The sequence below is a fragment of the Pantherophis guttatus genome, chromosome 2 (genome assembly GCF_059756535.1).
Source record: "Pantherophis guttatus breed Tessera chromosome 2, ASM5975653v1, whole genome shotgun sequence".
Classification (NCBI taxonomy): Eukaryota; Metazoa; Chordata; class Lepidosauria; order Squamata; family Colubridae; genus Pantherophis; species Pantherophis guttatus.
In genome coordinates, this window is record NC_142064.1 from 290,437,715 (window position 1) to 290,458,819 (window position 21,105).

The following is a 21,105-nucleotide window of genomic DNA, read 5'->3' on the forward strand; positions in this document are numbered from 1 at the left end:
ACCTGGCATGTATAACTGAGACCTGGCTGGGCCAGGAGGGGGGTGTTTCCCTCTCAGAGATGTGCCCAGACAGGTTTCAGATATTGCATCAGCCACGACTCCAGGGAAGGGGTGGAGGAGTGGCAGCTATTGTCCGGAAGAGATTTGTCCTTGCAGGATCCCTACCCCGGAGATTGTTGGGTGTGAGTCTCTCCTCTTGAGGTTGGACTCGAGTTTAGTTGGGCTTGTTGTTGACGTACCTGCCTCCTAGCTGCATTACAACAGCCCTGCCTGTGCTGCTAGAGGCAATAGCAGGTTGGCGGTGGAGTTCCCCAGGCTTATGGTACTGGGGGACTTCAACCTGCCCTCACTTGGCGAATCCTCAGATGTGGCTCAGGATTTCATGGCTTCCATGAGAACCATGGACCTGACCCAAGTAGTTCAGAGTCCAACCCATAGGGGAGGACACACGCTTGACCTGGTGTTTCTCTCGGGGCAGTGGAGACAGAATCTGGAATTAAGGGGTATAGATGCTTCTCCCTTGTTGTGGTCAGATCATTTCCTGTTGAGGTTGGACTTCAAGATGCCACTCCTCCATCGCAGGGAAGCAGAGCCGATTAAGTGGTTCCACCCCAGACGCCTAATGGACCCTGAAGGATTTCAGAAGGAGTTTGGGGAGATATCTGACTCCCTTGTCCACAGTCCGGCTGAGACCCTGGTGGCTGCCTGGAATAGGGCAGCATCTGGGACATTGGACAGGATTGTGCCTTTGCAACCTCTCAATGGCAGTGGATCCAGGAAAGCTCCCTGGTTTACCGAGGAGCTCCAGGAGATGAAGCGCCAGAAGAGACGTCTAGAGCGACGCTGGAGGACCAGTAAATCTGAATCTGACCAAACACTCTTGAGAGCCTTTATTAGGACTTATTTAGTGGCTTATTGCATCCGCTGATTCTTGCCCAGCAGCCCTATTTAGGGTGACTTGCTCCCTCCTTAATGTAGGGGGAGCGGAGGAGCCCTTGCAGGGTAGAGCTGAGGAGTTTGTGCAGTTTCTGTTGGATAAAGTCGCTCAGATTTGGATGGACCTGGACTCTGATTGGACAATACCGACTGAGATGAAGGGGGCGGGTCTTAGTCCTAATGTGTGAGACGAGTTTGAGCCTGTGACTCCTGAGGAAGTGGACAAGGCTGTAGGTGCGATGAGTTCCTCCACCTGTTTGTTGGACCCGTGCCCCTCCTGGCTGGTTTCAGCCAGCAGGGAGGTGACACGAGGCTGGCTCCAGGCTTTAGTTAACACATCCTTGAGGGAGGGGTCCTTTCCACAACCATTAAAGGAAGCAGTTGTAAGGGCCCTCCTCAAGATGCCTTCCCTGGATCCAGCAGAATTAAAGAACTTTCGGCCAGTCTCCAACCTACCCTTTGTGGGAAAGGTTGTAGAGAAAGTGGTGGCAATGACCAGGTCCAACACACATAACAATCCCCAAACACACTCCCGCCCACCACAATTCTCTACCCCTAAACCACCCAAACATCCACACAACAGACCAAGTAACACTGTCCAACAGCTCACTGATGGTGGCCCTTTATTTTTGAGTGCAATTACAGCTCTGGGATAAAAACTATTCAGAAGACATGTGGTCCGAGTTTTAATTGTTCTGTATCTTCTGCCAGAAGGCAACAGTCCAAAAAGATTGTAAGCAGGATGGGAAGAGTCTCTGAGAATGTTATGCAACTTTCTCAAACAGGGAGATTCGAAGATGTCATCCAGGGCTGGTAGCTGGAGTCCAATGATATTCTGGGCAGTTTTAATGATTCTCTCTACAGCTTTTTTGTCTGCTACAGAGCTGCTCCCATACCATGCAAGAATGCCATATGTCAGGACACTCTCAATGGTGCTGGGATGGTAGGATAATAGGCTTGGTGGGGGGACATGTGATTGGGTGGGAGTGAGTGACATGGAGTTGGAAATGTCCACCCAGGTTTTGTGGCTCCCAATGTTTTGTTTTCTGTGGGAAATGGGCCCAAGTGGCTCTTTTAAGTGTTTAAGGTTGCCGACCCCTGCCCTAACTGAAACTACATTCCACAAATGCCTTTTTACAGATTGTGTCCTAGGCTACCGGAGTCAATAGGAGGGGTGTGAGTTTCACAGCCTGCCAACATGGTCAATTGGAGAATGATTTATGAAATGTCCAGGGAGGAGGGGGGGAGACAGGGTCATGAGAGCCCGCAAATTTATGTGAGGTCAGTACTGACTGCATCAGAGTATTGCCAGAATGGTGCTCCTAATAAATGACTGTATTTCTTTTCAAGTTTGGCTTGTGGCTCATGAATTAATTAGGGCATCTTTCGGAAACTTCACAGACAGTCAGAACTCCTTTTAAAGTCTATCAAGATCACCAGGTTTCCTGAATTCTGGACTCTCCAATTGCTCCCCGATATCTGAGGTGCCGGGAGGGAAAATCAGGCAACCATGGCAGAGGATGGGCTATCAGAAGAGAGCCTGATTGTAGCCGGAGTGCAGCTTCCCTCAAACATCAAAGCTGAGATGTGTGCTGCAGCGGCGGAAGCAAGAAGAGATGAATATTGGTGAAAGTTAATCCCTAAAGCACCTGAGGTTAAGTTCCCCAACCCAATGTCCAGAAAAAGGGGAATCCCCTGAGCGAGCTGGGAAGAGTGGAGTGGATGCTGGACTGGAAACAAGCCAGGCTCCCAAAGCCCCTGATGGAGTCCCTGGGAAGTTCCAGGGAGCAGCTGAAGGAGGAATTTGACTGGGCCACCCTTCGTGATGAGGTGCTATCATGCAGGACAAAAGGGAGGGATGAACAGTGGATCCCTTTGAAGTGAGGAGAAGCAGACAGGAATACAACCCCCCTTCTTCACCCATCAGAAGGAGGCTGCAACTAGTGCCTTTTCCACGCAGCAGGCACGCTGCCCAGGGCAAACAGCCACCTCCCTCTCTCCGAACTAGAGCTAAGGAAGATGGCCATCCACATCAAACACAAGCATACCACCTAATCATTGGGGGGGGGGTTATGACGGTTGGAGTCAGATTGTCACCAGCCAGTAAGCCCAGCAGGGCTTGTCATCTGTGACAAGGGTAAGGTGTCTGCCGTACAAGTAGCCAGCGCTTCCCTGTCCAGCTTGCTGTAGTTATGCTTGGTGGCGGACAATGTGTGGGAATAGAAGGCGACAGGAGCCTCCTGGCCACTTGGTAGCTGAGGACAGTGCTGACCCCGAATGGTGTGGCGTCAAAAGTCAAAATCAGGGGCAGAGGGTCACTGTAATGGGCCAACACGCTGTCTGATGTCAGTAGGTTCTTTACAGCAGCAAAAGCGGATGCCTCGGTTCGGCCCCAGACCCAGGAAGCCTTTTTTCCTAGCAGCTTATGCAAAGACTCTGCAACGGTGGCCTTCTGAGCCAAAAGCATGCTGTAGAAATTGAGCAAGCCTAAGAAGGCTTGCAGTTGCCTCTTGTTTTTTAGAGTAGGGGCATCCCTAATGGTGGCAATTTTGTTCTTGGTGGGGTGAATCCTTGGACCGTCAATCATGTACCCCAGGAATTCAACCCTCCGCATGGCTATGTGAGATTTTTCGTGCTTGACTGTGAGCCCTGCCTCTCTGAATTTGGTCAGGACAGCTCTGAGATGGGCAAACAGGGACGGCTTGTCGGTAGTGGACACCAGGACCTCATCAAAATATGGCATTACCCCAGGAATTCCCTGTAGTAGCCGTTCCATGATATTTTGGAACAGTCCTGGTGCCATGCTGACACCGAATTGCAAATGGCGGCAGTTAAATGCGCCCCTCTGGGTGACAATTGTTTGTGCTTTGGCTGTGCTGTCATTGACCGGCAGCTGCTAGTATGCTTGCGCGAGTTTGAGTTTGGCGAATATGGTGCCTGTTCCCAATGAATGCAATAAATTCTGAACGATGGGAACAGGATAGACTCTGCTGCAGGGCCTTATTGATTGTACATTTGTAATCTGCGCAGATGTGGAACGAGCCATCAGCTTTGACCAGCGTGACTATAGGGGTTTCCCAGTGGGCATGATCGACCAACTCGAGGATCCCTTGGCCAATTAATTTATCCAATTCCTTATTGATTTTTGGCTAAATTGCAACGGGGACCTGTATAGGCTTAATTATAATTGGTGCTATCTTGGGATCAAGGCTGAAGGAAATAGATGTTCCTTTGTACTTGCCTAAACCATTGCTGAAAACGTCCTCAAACTCCTTGATGGGGTCGTCTGCGCTGTTATCTGTGATGGTGTTGATGCCGGTCACTCCCATGCACAGGGCCTCGAACCAATCCAAGCCAAGCAGGCTTGGTAGGACTCCCTTGTCCACTAGGCTGAAAACCCCCAGAATCGAACCTGGAATGTTCCACTGCCAACAACAGGGATATGATTTCCCTGATAGTCTTTGAGGTGCACTCTTTGGAGCCTCAAGTCTCCAAGGCTGGGTTGAACAGAGCTGCTGGGGCGTTATGCGGTCATCATGCTGGCAGACGATGGTTCTGCAGAACAGCGTTAAAGGCCGGCTACGACTCCTAACTCCACTGAGACTCTGGTCTACTTGTCCTTATTCTTCCGATCCCACCCTCGTCGCCAGCGTTAGATCGATGAATGGAAGAGACGGACTCACCTTCTTCAGTAACAACAGTTGAAGGATTGTTTTTAATAATGGTTAATTCTTTAATGCTGAAGAACATTCAATTTGTTATTTGTAATTTAAAGCCAGGATCTAATCTGGTTGCCACCCAGACAAAGAACAACATTTCTTTCTTTTTTAAAAAAGTCTTTTTATTATTTTTTTAAAGAACAAAACTTGACAAACACAAACATAAAACATATATTTCCTTTTTCCAACAGTTTCATATCGGTATTCTTCTATTATTTACATTTTTTCCCCTGCCCTTCTTTAACTATACTTGTCTTTATAGTCCCTTTATTCCTTATTTCTCTCTATATAACCTTTCACACATACTATTATATCTATTATTTTACAAACATTTTCCGTTTTGTGACATTTTCCCATTCTTTTGTTATTTACTATTTCTAATCTCCAGCCAGTTATACCATTTGTTCCATACTGCATAGTATTCTGTATCCTCCTTTTCTTTTATATCCTTCGTTAGTTTGTCCATCTCATCATAGTCCAGAATTTTCTTATCAGTTCTTCCTCAGTTGGTAAATTAGTATTTTTCTGTGCATATGCTAGCTTTGCTGCTGTAATTATATGTAAAATTAGGTATTGTATTTCTTTGATATATTTCCTGGTGGATATTCCCAATAAGAATAACTTCAGTTTCCAATCTATGGGTTGCTCAATTATCTCTTCCAACCATTTCCTAATTTTGGTCCAGTACCTTTTTGCAGATGGGCATGTCCACCATAAATGATATGTTCCGTAAGCCTTTTTACATTTCCCACATGTTGGTGAAATGTTTGGAAACATCTTGGCAAGCCTTGCCAGAGGGAAATGCCATTTCTAGAACATCTTGATCTGGTTTTCCTTGAATGCCATTTTATATTTGTTTCCCACAAATATGGGAAACAAATATAATTTTTCCCATTTCTCCAATTCCCATTTTATCATTGTCTCCTTGACGACCTCGTCTTTCATCTTGTATCCCAATAAATATTTATATATATTGCTAATTAATTGTTCTTCCACTTCTTGTATAATTTTATCCAATTCTTGCAGGCCATTTTGAATTTCATATTATTTTATATCCTCTTTGTATTTGGAGTGAATTTGTGTATATGTCCACCAGTCTATCTCCCTACCAAGATCTTGTTCTAGTTCTAGTTTTGTTTTCAAACTTCTCTGTTCACTTAACAAATCCTTATATCTAATTACCTTATCAATATCAATTAAATTTGGAGGTTTCAATGCTTCCATTGTGGACAACTACATTGGAATTTTTATGTAGTGCTTTTTTTTTATTTTCTGCCAAGTCTGTAAGAGAGCATTCTTTAATATATGCCTTTGAAAGGAACTATGTGTTTTAAACTTTTCATCCCAAAGGAATGCCTGCCATCCCGCTTGCAGGTCGTGTCCTTTTATAGCTAAGACCCTTTTATTTCTCAACTCCATCCAATCTTTTAACCAAGTTAAAGTAGCTGCCTAATAATATATTTCCCACTCCAATAATGCTTTACCTTTAGTATCCTGTAAAAGTTTTAATTTAATTCTAGGTTTTTCCCCGCGCCATATAAATCTAATAATTTATTTGATGAGAGAAGCACTTTTGAGGGGTCTCAAGGTCTCTCTTGTGATGTGGAGGATCCTCCCTTTGAGGGGATTTTGGGGCAGACACCCCGCAGACCAGGCTCTGCCTGCAGCTGGCCGGCCTCCTTCCAGCCGAAGGAACCAGCGCAGAGGTGGATTTCAGCAGGTTCTGACCAGTTCTAGAGAACCAGTAGTGGAAATATTGTGTAGTTCGGAGAACTAGTAGTAAAAATTCTGACTGGCCCTGCCCCCATCTATTCTCTGCCTCCCAAGTCCCAGCTGATGGGGAGGAAATGGGGATTTTTCAGTAACCTTCCCCTGGATTGGGGAGGGAATGGGGATTTTACAGTATCCTTCCCCTGCCACGCCCACCAAGCCACACCCACAGAACGGGTAGTAAAAAATTTTGAAACTCACAACTGAACCAGCAGTTCCCTGAGGAGATGGGGAGGGGTCCGGCTCCCAGATGGCTTCCCCAGAAATGTGGAGGCAGGGAGTGTAGAAGGGATGGGGAAGGATCTTGGGGAAAGGGAAGGTGGGGGCAGATGGAGGCTGAAAAGATCAGGATTGTTTTTAATAATAATAATAATAATAATAATTTTATTTCTATACCGCCCTTCTCCCGAAGGACTCACGGCGGTGTAGCGCCTATTAAAAGCACAAAGACAAACAATAATTAAAATTATTTAAAATTATTAAATAATTTCGGCTCAATATTAAAAAACCCCAAAATTTAAAACATCCAATTTAAAATCATTACACTGATAGCCCGGCTTGGTGGAACAGCAGGGACTTAAGGGCACAGTGAAATACCCTGAGGTCGGAGATCTTACGCATTTCCGGGGGCAGTTCATTCCACAGGGCTGGGGCTCCCACAGAGAAGGCCCTCCCCCTGGGTGTCGCCAGCCGACATAACTTGGCCGATGGCACCCTGAGGAGACCCTCTCTATGGGAGCGAACTGGCCAGTGGGAGGCTACTGGTGGCAGAAGTCGGTCTCGAAGGTACCCGGGTCCTATGCCATGGAGCACTTTAAAGGTGGTAACCAACACCTTGAATTGTACCCGGAAGACCACTGGGAGCCAGTGCAGCTCGCACAGGAGCGAGCCCATATGGTTGCGCCCATAACAACCCGCACAGCCGAATTCTGGACCAGTTGGAGCCTCCGAGTGCTCTTCAAGGGGAGCCCCATGTAGAGAGCATTACAATAGTCTAGCCGGGAGGTGACAAGGGCATGAGTGACTGTGCGCAAGGCGTCCCGGTCCAGAAAGGGCTGCAACTGGCGAATCAGGTGAACCTGATAAAAAGCCCCCCTGGCCACGGCCGTCATATGCTCTTCTAAAGACAGCCGTGCATCCAGGAGGACACCCAGATTGCGAGCCCTCTCTGTGGGGGGCAGCAATTCACCCCCAATAGTCAGCGATGACACCAGCTGACTATATCGGGATGCCGGAAGCCACAGCCACTCGGTCTTGGAAGGGTTGAGTCTGAGCCTATTTCTCCCCATCCAGACCTGCACTGCCTCCAGGCAGCGAGACATCACATCAAGGGCATCGTTGCAATATCAATATTACATTGATGTAATAACTGTTAATTCTATGATGCTGTAGAACATTCAATTTGTTATTTGAATTTTGAAGCAGAGCTCTTATATGGTTGCCACCCAGACAAAAAACAACATTTCAAGTGTGGGTTGTTGTTGTTTTCAAAATAAGCCCATTTGCATCTGGGAACATTAAAGATCTTTGTGGAATAGCTTAAAAAAGGCAGCAGCTTTACAAAATGGAAATCGTGAGTGAGCAAGAAATGTAAATTCTGGAAAAGAAGAAATATTTCAACAAGAAAATGGATGGAGCATTTTTAAATAAGTGGAAATTGAAGTTTCAAACTGGCAATTTATTGAAAATATCTTCAACTCATATAGATTATTTTTAGTAGTTGATTCAGCCTTTCATGCTTCTGAGGTCGCTAAAATGAGAAGCCAGATTACTGGGAACTTTTCTGACTTTGTAAACTGCTCTGAGATAAAGTGGCAACGCATTGTGGAATAGTATATAAATCTAAGTGGAATTGCTATTGCTATATAGTTTCTCCTGAGCATGGATCCTTCTATGAGAAATAAGAGGACCATTCTGAGCAAAGCTCTTTCCACATTCCATGCATTTAAATGGTTTCTCTCCTGAGTGGATCTTTTTGTGGCTTATAAGTCCACTGCTCTGAGTAAACGTCTTTCCACACTCCATGCATTTATACGGCTTCTCCCCTGTGTGGATCCTCTTATGGGAAATAAGATGATCCCTTCGAGCAAAGGTCTTTCCACACTCCATGCATTTATAAGGCTTCTCTCCTGTGTGGATCATCTTATGGGAAATAAGAGTACCTCTTCGACCAAAGGCCTGTCCACAGTCCGTGCATTTATATGGTTTCTCTCCTGAGTGGATCTTTTTGTGGTTTCTAAGTCCACTGCCATGAGTAAATGTCTTTCCACATTCCATGCATTTATACTGCTTCTCCCCTGTGTGGAACGTCTTATGGGATATAAGATAAGATCTTTGAGCAAAGGCTTTTCCACACTCCATGCATTTATATGGCTTCTCCCCTGTGTGGATTCTTTTATGGGAAATAAAATTACTTCTATCAGCAAAGGTCTTTCCACATTCCATGCATTTAAATGGCTTCTCCCCTGTGTGGAACATCTTATGGGAAATAAGACTATATCTATGAGCAAAGGCCTTTCCACAGTCCGTGCATTTATATGGTTTCTCTCCTGAGTGGATCTTTTTGTGTTTTCTAAGTCCGCTGCCATGAGTAAATGTCTTTCCACATTCCATACATTTATACTGCTTCTCCCCTGTGTGGAACATCTTATGGGATATAAAATAATCTCTTTCAGCAAAGGTCTTTCCACACTCCATGCATTTATATGGCTTCTCCTCTGCGTGGACCACCTTTTTGTGGGCTCTAAGTCCATTGCTCTGAGCAAAACTCTTTCCACACTCCATGCATTTATATGGCTTCTCTCCTGTGTGGATCATCTTATGGGAATTAAGATTACTTCTTTGAGAAAAGGTCTTTCCACATTCCATGCATTTAAATGGCTTCTCTCCTGAGTGGAGCTTTTTGTGTCTTGTAAGTCCAGTGATCTGAGCAAAACTCTTTCCACATTCTATGCATTTATATGGTTTCTCCCCTGTGTGGGTCATCTTATGGGAAATAAAATTACCTCTATGAGCAAAGGTCTTTCCACACTCCATGCATTTATATGGTTTCTCCCCTGTGTGGATCCTTTTATGGATACTAAGTGTACTGCTACGCGCAAAGGTCTTTCCACACTCTATGCATTTATACGGCTTCTCCTGTGCGTGGATCATCCTATGGGAAGTAAGTGCACTGCTCAGAGCAAAGGTCTTTCCACACTCTATGCATTTATATGGCTTCTCTTGTGTGTGGGTCACCTTATGGGAAGTAAGTGTACTGCTAAGAGCAAAGGTCTTTCCACATTCTGTGCATTTATACGGCTTCTCCCCTGTGTGGATCATGTTATGGGAAATAAGATGACTTCTTTTACGAAAGGTTTTTCCACATTCCATGCATTTAAATGGTTTCTCTCCTGAGTGGATCTTTTTGTGGTTTCTAAGTCCAGGACGCTGAGCAAAGGTCTTTCCACACTCTATGCATTTAAATGGCTTCTCCCCCGTGTGGATCATCTTATGGGAAATAAGACTACATCTATGAGCAAAGGTCTTTCCACATTCCATGCATTTATACGGCTTCTCCCCTGTGTGGATCATCTCATGGGAAATAAGATTACATCTATCAGCAAAGGTCTTTCCACATTCCATGCATTTAAATGGTTTCTCTCCTGAATGAATCTTTTGGTGTGTTGTAAGTCCAGTGCTCTGAGTAAACATCTTTCCACATTCCATGCATTTATATGGCTTCTCCCCTGTGTGGATCCTCTTATGGGAAGTAAGTGTACCGCTATGAGCAAAGGTCTTTCCACACTCCATGCATTTATATGGTTTCTCCCCTGTGTGAATCCTCTTATGGGTAGTAAGTTGCCCACTTGTTCTAAAACATTTTCCACATTCCAAACATTTATAAGGCTTCTCTTTTGTGTCAATCGCTTTTGGGGATTTAAGAAAGTTATTTCCAAGAGAAATAATTTTGTCCTTTGTGTCTTTATAATTTTGTCCTTTGTGTCTTCTTATAGCATCTTCTCCTTTGTTTTGGGTTAAATAGTGTTCATTTACTTGTACCTTAGCTTTGATTAGCTTCACACTTTTCCCAACATATTTTTTCCTTATTTTCTCTCGTTGGGCAAGAAAGTCTTGCATTGGAGCATCAGTGGAAGATGAGCTTTCCTGATTCAAATTCTTTGACTGGTTTCTCTCATGGGTTTCTAATTCCATTCGAATTCCAAACTTCTCAGTTCCATCTTTAGCATTGTGAACTTGGAACAGTTCACAGAAATCTTGATTCTCCTGCCCATTATTACCTTCGAAGCAAAAGGGAAATGAAAATGATAACAACGGTTACAAGAGAAAAAGATCAAAGTGTAGAAAGTCAAGTGAATTTCCTTCTGAGTTTCTTTGAAATTCCATTAGGTTGTATGTTTGCATGCTTATAGTGGTGTGATATAGACATGATGATTTCTATATTCATGAGTGATGAAAACTTTGAAAATAACTAAAAAACATCTTTTTCTTTACAATTATCTATCTATCTATCTATCTATCTATCTATCTATCTATCATCTATCTTTCTATCTATGCAAATCTCACTCAGTGTCCGTTTTGAGTTAAGGAATAGAATGGAATAACAGAGTTGGAAGGGACTTTGGAGGTCTTCTAGTCCAACCCCCTGCTTAGGCAGGAAACCCTACACCACTTCAGGAAAATGGTTACTCAACAACTTCCGGTGTTGGAGCATTCACAACTTCTGGAGGCAAGTTGTTCCACTGATTAATTGTTCTCACTGTCAGGAAATTTCTCCTTAGTTCTAAGTTGCTTCTCTCCTTCATTAGTTTCCACCTATTGTTTCTTGTCCTGCCCTCAGGTGCTTTGGAGAATAGTTTGACTCCCTCTTCTTTGTGGCAGCACCTGAGATATTGGAACACTGCTATCATGTCTCCCCTAGTCCTTCTTTTCATTAAAGTAGACGTATCCAGCCCCTGCAACTGGTCTTATTGTGTTTTAGCCTCCAGTTCCCTAATCATCTTTGTTGCTCTTCTCTGCACTCTTTCTAGAGTCTCAACATCTTTTTTACATTGTGGCAACCAAAACTGAATGCAGTATTCCATGTGTGGCCTTACCAAGGCATTATAAAGTGATATTAAGATTTCACGTGATCTCGATTTTATCCCTGTTTATGTAGCCTAGAACTGTGTTGACTTTTTTGGGGGCTGCTGCACACTGCTGGATCATATCTAAATGGTTGTCAACTGGGACTCAAAGATCCCTCTCACAGTTACTACTATTGAGCAAGGTACCACATATATTGGACATGTGCATTTTGTTTTTCTTGCCTAAATGTAGAACCTTACTTTTTTCAACATTGAATTTCATAATAATCAGGGGAAACATCCAAGGAGGAATTAGGAGAAAACGTAAGATTTATTGGGGTCGATTAATTTCAGCAGAGACTTGTGAGAAATGAAACAATTTTGAAACAAGCTCCTTCTTCTCCGGTGTACCTTGGAGCAGCTGCTCCATGGTGTCCATCTGGCGGGCAGGACCCCCACTAGGCCCGTTCCTTGATCCCGGCGATGAGACTTTGGAGCAAAATCCCTTGCTTGAAGCCTCCCATTGGCTTGTAAACACTCTTCATGCTGAGACTGGAAAGGTTGGAAGGCATCAAGAATAGCTATTTCATGGCTCCAGACCGGGGACTTCCCGTCTGGAGCCGCGGCGCCACAGTCGGGGAAATAGCGGGCTCTAACGAGTCCGTGAAAACCCCGACTGACAAACCACTGCCTGACCGGTCTTCGGACCGACCCCCATCTTGTAGGGATGGGGGGTGAAGAGGAGCGCCTCGGTAGGCCAAGAGGAATAGGCAAGTTCCTCGGAGGCCAGATGGAATCCTCGAAGTTGGCGGTGGGGGTAGGCAGCCATGGCGGCTGCCACAAAGCCGCAGCAGACCGGGAAAAAAGATCGTGCAGGAGGAAGGAAGAAAGAATGAGTTTTTTAAAGCCAGGTGAGTGACACCAACCCAGGCAAACAGCAATGTTATTTAATGGACTTTAACAAATAGGACCCCAAATTGTAAGTAGCGGCTACAGTTCTTTGGGGCTTGAAGATCAGGGGGAAAAAAAAACAGTAATTGGAAATAAAGACCCATGATTGACTTTGTTTTAGTAAATTCAATTTGGAAGAATTGGCTTTCAGTATTTTAGAAAATTGGGTTTCTCTTTTAATTGGAATGGATTGGAGAAATGTATCTTTGGGAGTTTACGCCTTTGAAAAGTTAACGAAGTTAATGAAGAAAGACAGACAGATGGTTACATTATTGCCATGGAGTCTGCGGTGACTAAGCAGGAGAGTGGATTGAAGAGATTTTACTTTCGTTTGGAAAAGAAACAGTTTAAGCGGCTTTTACTCTGGATTACTTTGAAATTAACGTTGGATCTATGGATTTTGAAGATTCCTATTCTGTTCTTGGGTGATTTTATGAAGAAAGAAGGAACATTCAGGACATTTCATAATGGAAATTAACAAAGCTAGCAAAAAAGGGTGCGGCGCAGGAACAAAGAGAGGAAGGAGATGCATTTCACATGAAGCAGACATTACAAAAGCATTAAAGTGATAACACAGAATTTTTAATTTGAACAGATGGACTTTGAAGTGGAACATTTATGGACAGATAGGAAAAAGAAGAAATAAAAGATAAAATTAAATATAACTAAACTAAAATGTAATGTTTAAAAGCCTAAAGATATAAATGATTTTTGGAGTAAAACAGGAGGGTTTTTTGGAGTAATAAAGATAGAAAATAAGAAATGGTAATTAAAATAGAGGATTGATGTATAGGTGGTTAAAAATAGTAAAGAGGAGTATTAATGTGAGATAACCTTAAGAAAACTTATTGTTTGTTGTAATATGTCTTAATTTTAATTAAGCAAAAGCTGGATTGGTGAATATGATTGATTAATATCTTATTGAATGAAACCATAAGGTACACAGATTTTAGCGATAAACTGCGATTTAATTTAACATATGTTGGAAATGATGATTATTATGAAATATATTGAGAATTAAGTTGAAAGAGTATGCTGGGAAATTGACATGAAATAGATAATTATACTGCAAGGGAAAGTTAAAATAAGAGGTGATGGGTGCCAACTAGATAAGAGTTTGAGACTCGGAGGAAATAAGTTGGAAACTAGTTAAAATGCTGGAAATCAGCCAAACAATTGTAGGAGAGTTGGAGGAGATTATGCTGTAAATCAGCCAAACAAGAGTTGGAGTTTTGGAAGAGGCTATGCTGTAAATCAGCCAAACACAATATGCTGTAAATCAGCCAATAAAATGCTGGAAATCAGCCAAACAACAGGAGGAGAGTTGGAGGAGATTATGCTGGAAATCAGCCAAACAATGGTGGGAGTTTTGGAGAAGATTATGCTAGAAATTAGCCAAACATAATATGCTGGAAATCAGCCAATAACGGTGGGAAGTTCGGAGGAGATTATGCTGGAAATCAGCCTACAATAATTGGTGCTCTGGAGGAGGTTATGCTGGGAATCAGCCAAACATAATATGCTGGAAAACAGCTAATTAAATAGAGGGAGGTATGGAGGAGATTGTGTTGGAAATTAGTTTAAATAAACCATGTTCTGGTGATAAAACTGTAATATGAAATGTGTAACAGATGATAAGTGGGATAAAACCAAAGACAAATTGATAAAGTTCAAGATACTAAGATTTGATAAAAAGGGTCAAGAGACTAAGATATAGAAAGAACTTTGTTTTATAAATTGTAATAAAAATGGAGTTGCATTGAATTTGAATTTAAGAATTATGGTGATAAAATTGTAAGGTAAATAATTAGAATAGGAGATTAGAAAATTGTTAAAAATTATTTTGACATTGATGGTAAAAAATATAATAAAGACAATGTGGAGAAGAACCAGATATAATCAGGATTGATACATAAGATATAAAAATGAGCTAAATTTAATTTGAAGCTAAAATTGTATTGATTTATTAGATTTGTTTAGATGAAGATACTAGAATCTATGTTAAAATTTGTTCATGTTTTGAATTTTTACTTTTAAAAGATGTAATGGAAAATTGGAAATGGAGCTTGTTAAAGGAATGTAAACGTGTTAACCACCTATGACCGGATCGAGAGATCTTGAAAGTTTTATTTTATGTTTATGTTTGGAAAAAAAAATACTTACAAAAAAAAAAAAAAAAAAGAATAGCTATTTCGCTGTCGGAAAGTCTCATCAGCTTCCAAGGGCTCTTTGGCCGGATCTGGTACAGGCGTCAGTTCACAGAGAATGGAGGCCTAAAGTACTTTAGTGCAAGATCACATGAGACTAGTAGTGCAAGATTTCAGGCTACTAATCTCGTGTGATCTTGCACTGCAGTACTTTAGGCCTATGTTCTTTTAAGAACTGAGGACTGCACGAGATCCAGGGCAAAAGTCTTTGAAAACTAAGAGGCCTTCCTTCTGTTTGCAAAACATTTTGCCCTGGACCTCGTGCAGGTCTTGGTTAGCACAGAACAGAGGCTTAACTGTAGTGCAAGATCATGTGAGATCAATAGTGCTAGATTTCCCAGTACTGTTTTTGCATATCTCTCACTACCTTAGGCCCTTTTTTCTGCAAATGCACCAAAGTAGGCGAAGGAACCAACGGCTCGGCACATTGTCGCAAGGTACCATATTTTTGGACCATAAGACACACCTAGGTTTAGAGAAGGAAAACAGGAAAAAATATAGTTTTTGGCCTCTGTGCGTTCCGTTTTTGCCTTCCCCGTTGCTGGGGAAGCAAAACAAGGACACACGGAGGCTTTGGGAGGCCAAAACAGGCTTGTATTCACTCTATAGGACACACAGACATTTCCACCACTTTTTTGGGGGGGGGGGAGTGCGTCTTATAGTCTGAAAAATACGGTAAGTCCCTGTGGGGATGGGGGAATAGGTAGGGCAAATGTTGCAGCGCTTCAGCTGTCATTAGTAAGTGTGAATGACGGCCATGGTGTGGCAACTCTCATAATTTCGGGACTGGGTCTCAAGTACTTGGGGGAGGGCTGGTCGTAACTTGGAATGGTCACTTAGTGAACTGCCATAACTAGGGGATTACCTGCACCCTAGGATGCTCTTGAGTGACATTGCATGAGGCCTTTGTTCTTGAATTGGACTGGGAGAATGCTCTTACATGGGCTGCGTGTGAAAGTTCTGTTCTCACACAATTTTGGAGGACAAATGATAATACGCTCCTCTTACATGACCTCCAGAGGACATATAAAAGCACACCTTGTTTTTTTCAGCCCCCACAGATAAGTTCAAATAGAAATGGAAAAAATACAGATACAAAATGGCCCAAAAGCATTTCAGCAATGAGACACTGACTTTTTCCTTCCGTGGAGGACGAGAAGGCCAGATCCCTTCCTTCTCCCTCCCAGGAGATGATATCTGATTAGTGGTTTTTTAATAAAAAAACTAACTATCATCTGTCTTCTTGAACTCTCTGATTGGGGACTAGAGAACTCTTACCCAGAGAGACCACGCTCCTATGGTTTTCAAGCATGACTTTCGAATGCAGCGCTTTCTGGTCAGGATCCAGCTGAGACCATTCCTCCTCAGAGAAATACACAGCCACCTCCTCGAAGGACACAAGACTCTCCTGAACACGGAAAAAACAGAACAGAACAGGAGAATTTGCAAGATCTGTTCATCTTCATCAATGATTTAGACAAGAGGATAGAAGGGGAACTCATCAAATTTGCAGACAAGACCAAATTGACAGGAATAGCAACACTCCAGAAGATAAACTCCAGATATAGAAGGATCGACAGACTGAGCCCCATCTAACAAAACAAAATCAACAGTGAGAAACGTAAGGTTCCACATTTAGAAAAGAAAAACCAAATGAACTGGCGTAGAATAGATGATACCTGGCTCAACAGTAGTAAGGGCAACAGGGATCTTGGAGTCCTAGTGGACAATCATTTAAACATGAGCCAGCAGTGTGCTACAGTTGCCAAAAAGAAAAAAAACCCAACAGAATCATAGGCTGCATTAAGAGCCATGGAATCAAGATGACATGAAGTGTTGGTACCACTTTAAAAGGCCCGCGTAAGACCACACGTGGAATATTGCATCCAGGTTTGGTTGCCAGAAAGAGTGAAGAGAAGAGTGGACTGGAGGCTAAAACATACAGTATAAAGGAATTGGGTGAGTCTAGTTTCATGAAAAGAAGGACTAGATGGGGTGACATGATAGAAGCGTTCCAAGAAGCAATGGATGGAAACGATTCAAGGAGAGAACCAACCTACAAGTAAAGAGAAATTTCCTGACAGTGAGGACAATTAATCAGTGGAATGACTTGTCTCCAGAAATTGTGGGTGCTCCAACACTGGAGGTGTCTATGAAGAAACTGGACAGCCATTTATCTGAAATGTTATAGGGGTCCCAGTCTGAGCAGGGGGTTGGATTAGAAGACCTCCAAGATCCCTACCAACTATGTTTTCTATTCCATTGTTCCCAAAGTCCCAAAGTAAAGATTTGCACTAAGTTAAATGGCTATGCATCACACAAGTCCACAAGTTTTTTCACTGAAAAAATATTTGGGGAAGTTCATTGATTCTTCAAAACCTTCAGTGCATTTCAGCAAAGTAATCCCACTTCTGGATCAACTGATCTATCACTCTGTCTATCAGTGATTGATCTAGTAGTCTGAGCCATTGGCTGAAAGGAAGAAAATAAGGAAGAGAAAACTACAGGTTATAAATGAGGCTGTATAAAAATGGTAATGCGGCAATGTATTTAATTATCTTTCATTAGAATTACCCTAAAAACAGGGTCTGTAGCAGTGATACGTTTACTCTTGAAGGACTTTTTAAAAATTGCTTCTTGTAAATTCAAAGTTGGTGGAGTACCTAGCACAGCAAGATAACCAGAGGAAGCTATGCTGGCGGACAGGAACTTGAATCTGCTATTCTGCTCTCCATGTTGTGGAAGAAGACAAAAATAATCCAGCCCAAACAAGGGGGGGAAATAGAAGGAGGGAGCCCTCTGCACACCCGCTTCACTTCCTGAAGGGAGAATAGAAATCTAAAATCTTCTCCCGTTCTTACTTTATTTGGAGGTTCAACCGCAGCTTGATCTCCGTCATAAAAACCAGAAATCCTTGTTCTTTGTTTCTCTGTAAGGAATAAATAATTTCAAAATGCATAATTAACAAAATAGGAGGAGCTATTCTATAGCAAAGAAGAGAGAGTGAAGGAAAGACAGATGGGAAATTGGAGGATCTTCCATTACCTCCTGAGGTGTCCTGACTTGGAGCTTCCCAAGGGATCCTCCTGAAAAATAGCTCCTGAGGGGGATTTGATGGGTTCTTCTTTTCCTCAGGATCTCTGATCTCCACAGTGGAGCACTTCCAATAGGAAGGAAAAAAGAAGCAGAATTAATGTACATGACAGGACACAAAGTGGATTCTCATATTTGGAACACAACCTCAAAGCCCCCAATATCCATCTGTGAGGTTGAGTGAGAAAACAAGGGAACAATTGCCACATACGATGAACGCCAGAGAAGTTTGGGAAGGAGGGTGAAGTATTCAAACACTTTCTCTATTCCCTTCTGAGCTCCCTAAAGTCTCTCACCTGCAACTGGATCTGCTCCTTCTGCTCCTCCGCCTGGCTCAGGAGGAGGCCTTCCGCCAGGGCCACCGCCTGGGAGCTGGTCTCTGCTCCACACTCCCGCACCCAGCCCTCCATCTCTGGGGGCAGAAGAGCCAGGAACTGCTCCAGAACCACCAGGTCCAGCATCTGGGCTTTGGTGTTCTTCTCTGGTCTCAGCCATCGTTTGCAAAAGCCATGGAGTCGGCTGCAAAGTCCTCGGGGACCCTCAGCCTCCCGGTATTGGATGAAGTTCCAGGACTGAACTTCTGAAGGGAGGATGGTTTCCTCCTCCAGGATCTCCTGCCCGGTTCTTGTCCAGAGCTTCCCCCCCTTCCCAGGCTGAGCAGCTGAAGGGCCTTTTCCGCTTCCCTCCTTTGCAAAAGGTTGTGTCTCCATCCTTTCTCTGTCCTGCAGAGCAACTGCAAATGGCTCCAAGGACTCTGGTGGGTCTCCAGATGCCTTTTCCTTCACGGGACCATTTCTGGGGCTGCAGGACTGATCCCTGCAAGGGATTCCGCTCTTTTTCTTCTTCCCCCAAGAGGAAAGTTTGCCTTGCAAAGACCACAAATGGCTTCCAGTTTCGGTATCTGAGATGGGAAGAAAAAGAAACGCCAAGAATTGGAAAGTGGAATTCAGACACTGAGCGACCTTCCCCCAACCTGCCCGGATCCCCAAGCGGCTCATCCCAGCCAAGGCCCAGGTCCCCCCCAGCAGGGCCGGGAAGGAGGCAGCTGGAGAGGCCGCCCCCCTTCTCTCCCCCTCCGGAGACAGGATGGGGCCCTCGAGAGCCTGGTGCGAATCCTGCCTCCTCCTCGCCCGGCTTCTCTCCTCTCCTACTGGGCCACCGCAAGGCCGACCCGACCCTCTCCCACTCGGGCTCTTCCCCGGGTCCTCTGCAGGGAGAGGGCGGCAGGGGAGTATGGGACCTGGGAAGAGCCCCCCCTTACCCGAGGCACGTCTGGTTGTTCCCCCGCCAGACTCTCCCGCAGCCTCTCCGCCTCTTCCGGGCCTCCAGGGGTTAAGGAGAGCGAGTGCAAAGTCCTAGAGAGACAAGGCTCCAGTGGGCCAATGGGGAAGCGCCTGGAATTCCCTTCCCTTGGCGGAGGGCGCCCCCTGGTGGATTTGGCGCGAAGTGCCAGGATGGTAGAAAGGGCGGGAAAGAGGAGCGCGTCTGAGGGGAAGGGAGAGGGCGGGGAGGATGGATTTGGGAGTAGGGGAATGAAAGGCGCCTCTCCGTGGTTGGAGGTCCAGTTCCAGGAAAGGAAGAAAATGGAGGCTGCTTAAGAAAGGAGGTTGATTGACGGGCGGAACCAACAACGGCCTGCAGTCAGAAAAGAAGAGCGCTTGAAGGGACTTTGGAGGTCTTCTAGTCCAACCCCTGTCGAAGTTCTCTGCGGAAAGGAGCGGGAAGCGGAGGAGAAAGGACCCAACTTTATTCCGGGATCTCCGTTCTTTGCAAGGAAAAGGGGGACCCTGACCCACAGAAAGAAAGAGGGGATTTCGCATTTGGGGTCGAACGGCGGGAAATCGGAAGGGGCCGGTTCGTCCAGACATTCCGTGCAAGAGAGACGCGTGTTTCAAGGAAGGAAACGGGGTTTTTCTCCCCTGAAGCGAAGCGGCGCCTTTCCCTGGTTTAGCTGAGGGTTTTCCGTGGGTCCTTTCGGATTGGGGGGTGTCTGTGTGTGACCCCCAACTTGTCCTCATTGGCTGCGGGGCTGCCCCTCCCCCACCTTGTCATCCAGTACAGTAGCTCTTCCTACAGCAGAATCTTAATATTTTGTGTGTGTGAAGCACCAATGGGAACTCTGCCTGCTTTCAGCATCATCAGTCTCCAGGCAGAGTCCTTTGTGTCACCTGAGGAGACCCTCCACTTTCTTTGTTCTCTTCACCATTCTCAGCTGGACTTTCCTCTGTGTGCATGGAGGGGGGGACTAAATGTCCTTTTAGGTTACCAAACTGCCCGGGAGGCAGTTTATTGCCCCCACAACTGGGTCCTCAATTTACCTACCTTAGAAAGGATGGAAGGCTGAGTCAACCTTGAGCCTTGGCGAGATTCGAACCTGCAGTAATTGCAGGCAGCTGGTCTTAATAACCAGCTTAATAACAGGGTGCCTTAGACCACTGTACTACCAAGGCTCTTTTCTGGCCTCTCCTGAGATTTCCAGCTTTTCCTCCATTGTGGAGCCTTTTCCTCTCCCTCCTCGGTCTGTTCAACATTTGAGGAGCTCTGGTGGCTCAGCAGACTAAGGCAGTGTTATTAACTGTTATTATACATTAGCTGCCTGCAATTGCTGCAAGTTCAAATCCCACCAGGCTCAAGGTTGACTTAGCCTTCCATCCTTTCTAAGGTCGGTAAAATGAGGACCCAAATTGTGGGGGCAATAAGCTGACTTTGTATAAAATATACAAAAGTATGAAGGCTGTTGCTTAACGCATTGTAAGCCACCCTGAGTCTCCGGAGAAGGGCGGCATATAAATCAAATGTAAAAAAAACAAAAACATTTACATGAAGCTGCTGGGAGAGATCATCCGTGGTTTTGGGGTGGGGTATCATCAGTATGCTGATGATACCCAGCTTTTTATATCCACCCCAAACCAGCCCAGTGATGCCCTCGATGTGATGTCCCGGTGCCTGGAAGCGGTACGGATCTGGATGGGGAGTAACAGGCTTTGACTCAACCCAGCCAGGACCGAGTGGCTGTGGTTACTGGCATCTCGGGCTGAACGAGAAGTTTCAATGCTGTCTATTGGGGGTGAGGTGTTGCCCCCTGTAGACAGGGTCACACAACTTGGGCGTCCTCTTGGATTCACAGCTGAGTTTGGAGGGTCATATCATGGCTGTGACCAGGGGGGCATTTGCCCAGGCTCGCCTGGTGCGCCAGTTGCGCCCATACTTGGACCAAGATGCCCTACACACAGTCACTCATGCGCTAGTCACCTCCTGGATCGACTACTGCAATGCTCTCTACCTGGGGCTGCCCATGAAGACCACCCGGAGGCTTCAGCTGGTAGAATGCGGTCGCGCAGGAGGGACCCGATACTTCCATAT

The 21,105-nt window shown here is 44.7% G+C and overlaps 3 protein-coding genes across 4 annotated transcripts in view; 1 reads left to right on the forward strand and 2 right to left on the reverse strand.

The window, feature by feature from the left end:
* Positions 1-19,069, reverse strand: part of LOC132710720 (uncharacterized) — a 36,123-nt gene extending 17,054 nt beyond the window's left edge. Inside the window, exon 1 of the mRNA XM_087884841.1 lies at positions 19,004-19,069. The gene's annotated coding sequence lies outside the window, so the exon portion shown is untranslated. The remainder of the gene's footprint in view (positions 1-19,003) is intronic.
* LOC117660204 (H-2 class II histocompatibility antigen, E-S beta chain-like) overlaps positions 1-21,105 on the forward strand; it is a 325,613-nt gene that overhangs the window by 282,387 nt on the left and 22,121 nt on the right. The gene's annotated exons all lie outside the window — the stretch shown is intronic.
* The window catches only part of LOC117657437 (uncharacterized), a 56,943-nt gene continuing 43,926 nt past the window's right edge, over positions 8,089-21,105 (reverse strand). The window contains exons 8-9 of the mRNA XM_087884934.1: positions 19,108-19,111; positions 8,089-10,272 (exon numbers count right to left, since the gene is read on the reverse strand). Of these exons, the coding sequence (XP_087741060.1) occupies positions 8,268-10,272; positions 19,108-19,111 (2,009 nt within the window). The 3' untranslated portion in view covers positions 8,089-8,267. The remainder of the gene's footprint in view (positions 10,273-19,107; positions 19,112-21,105) is intronic.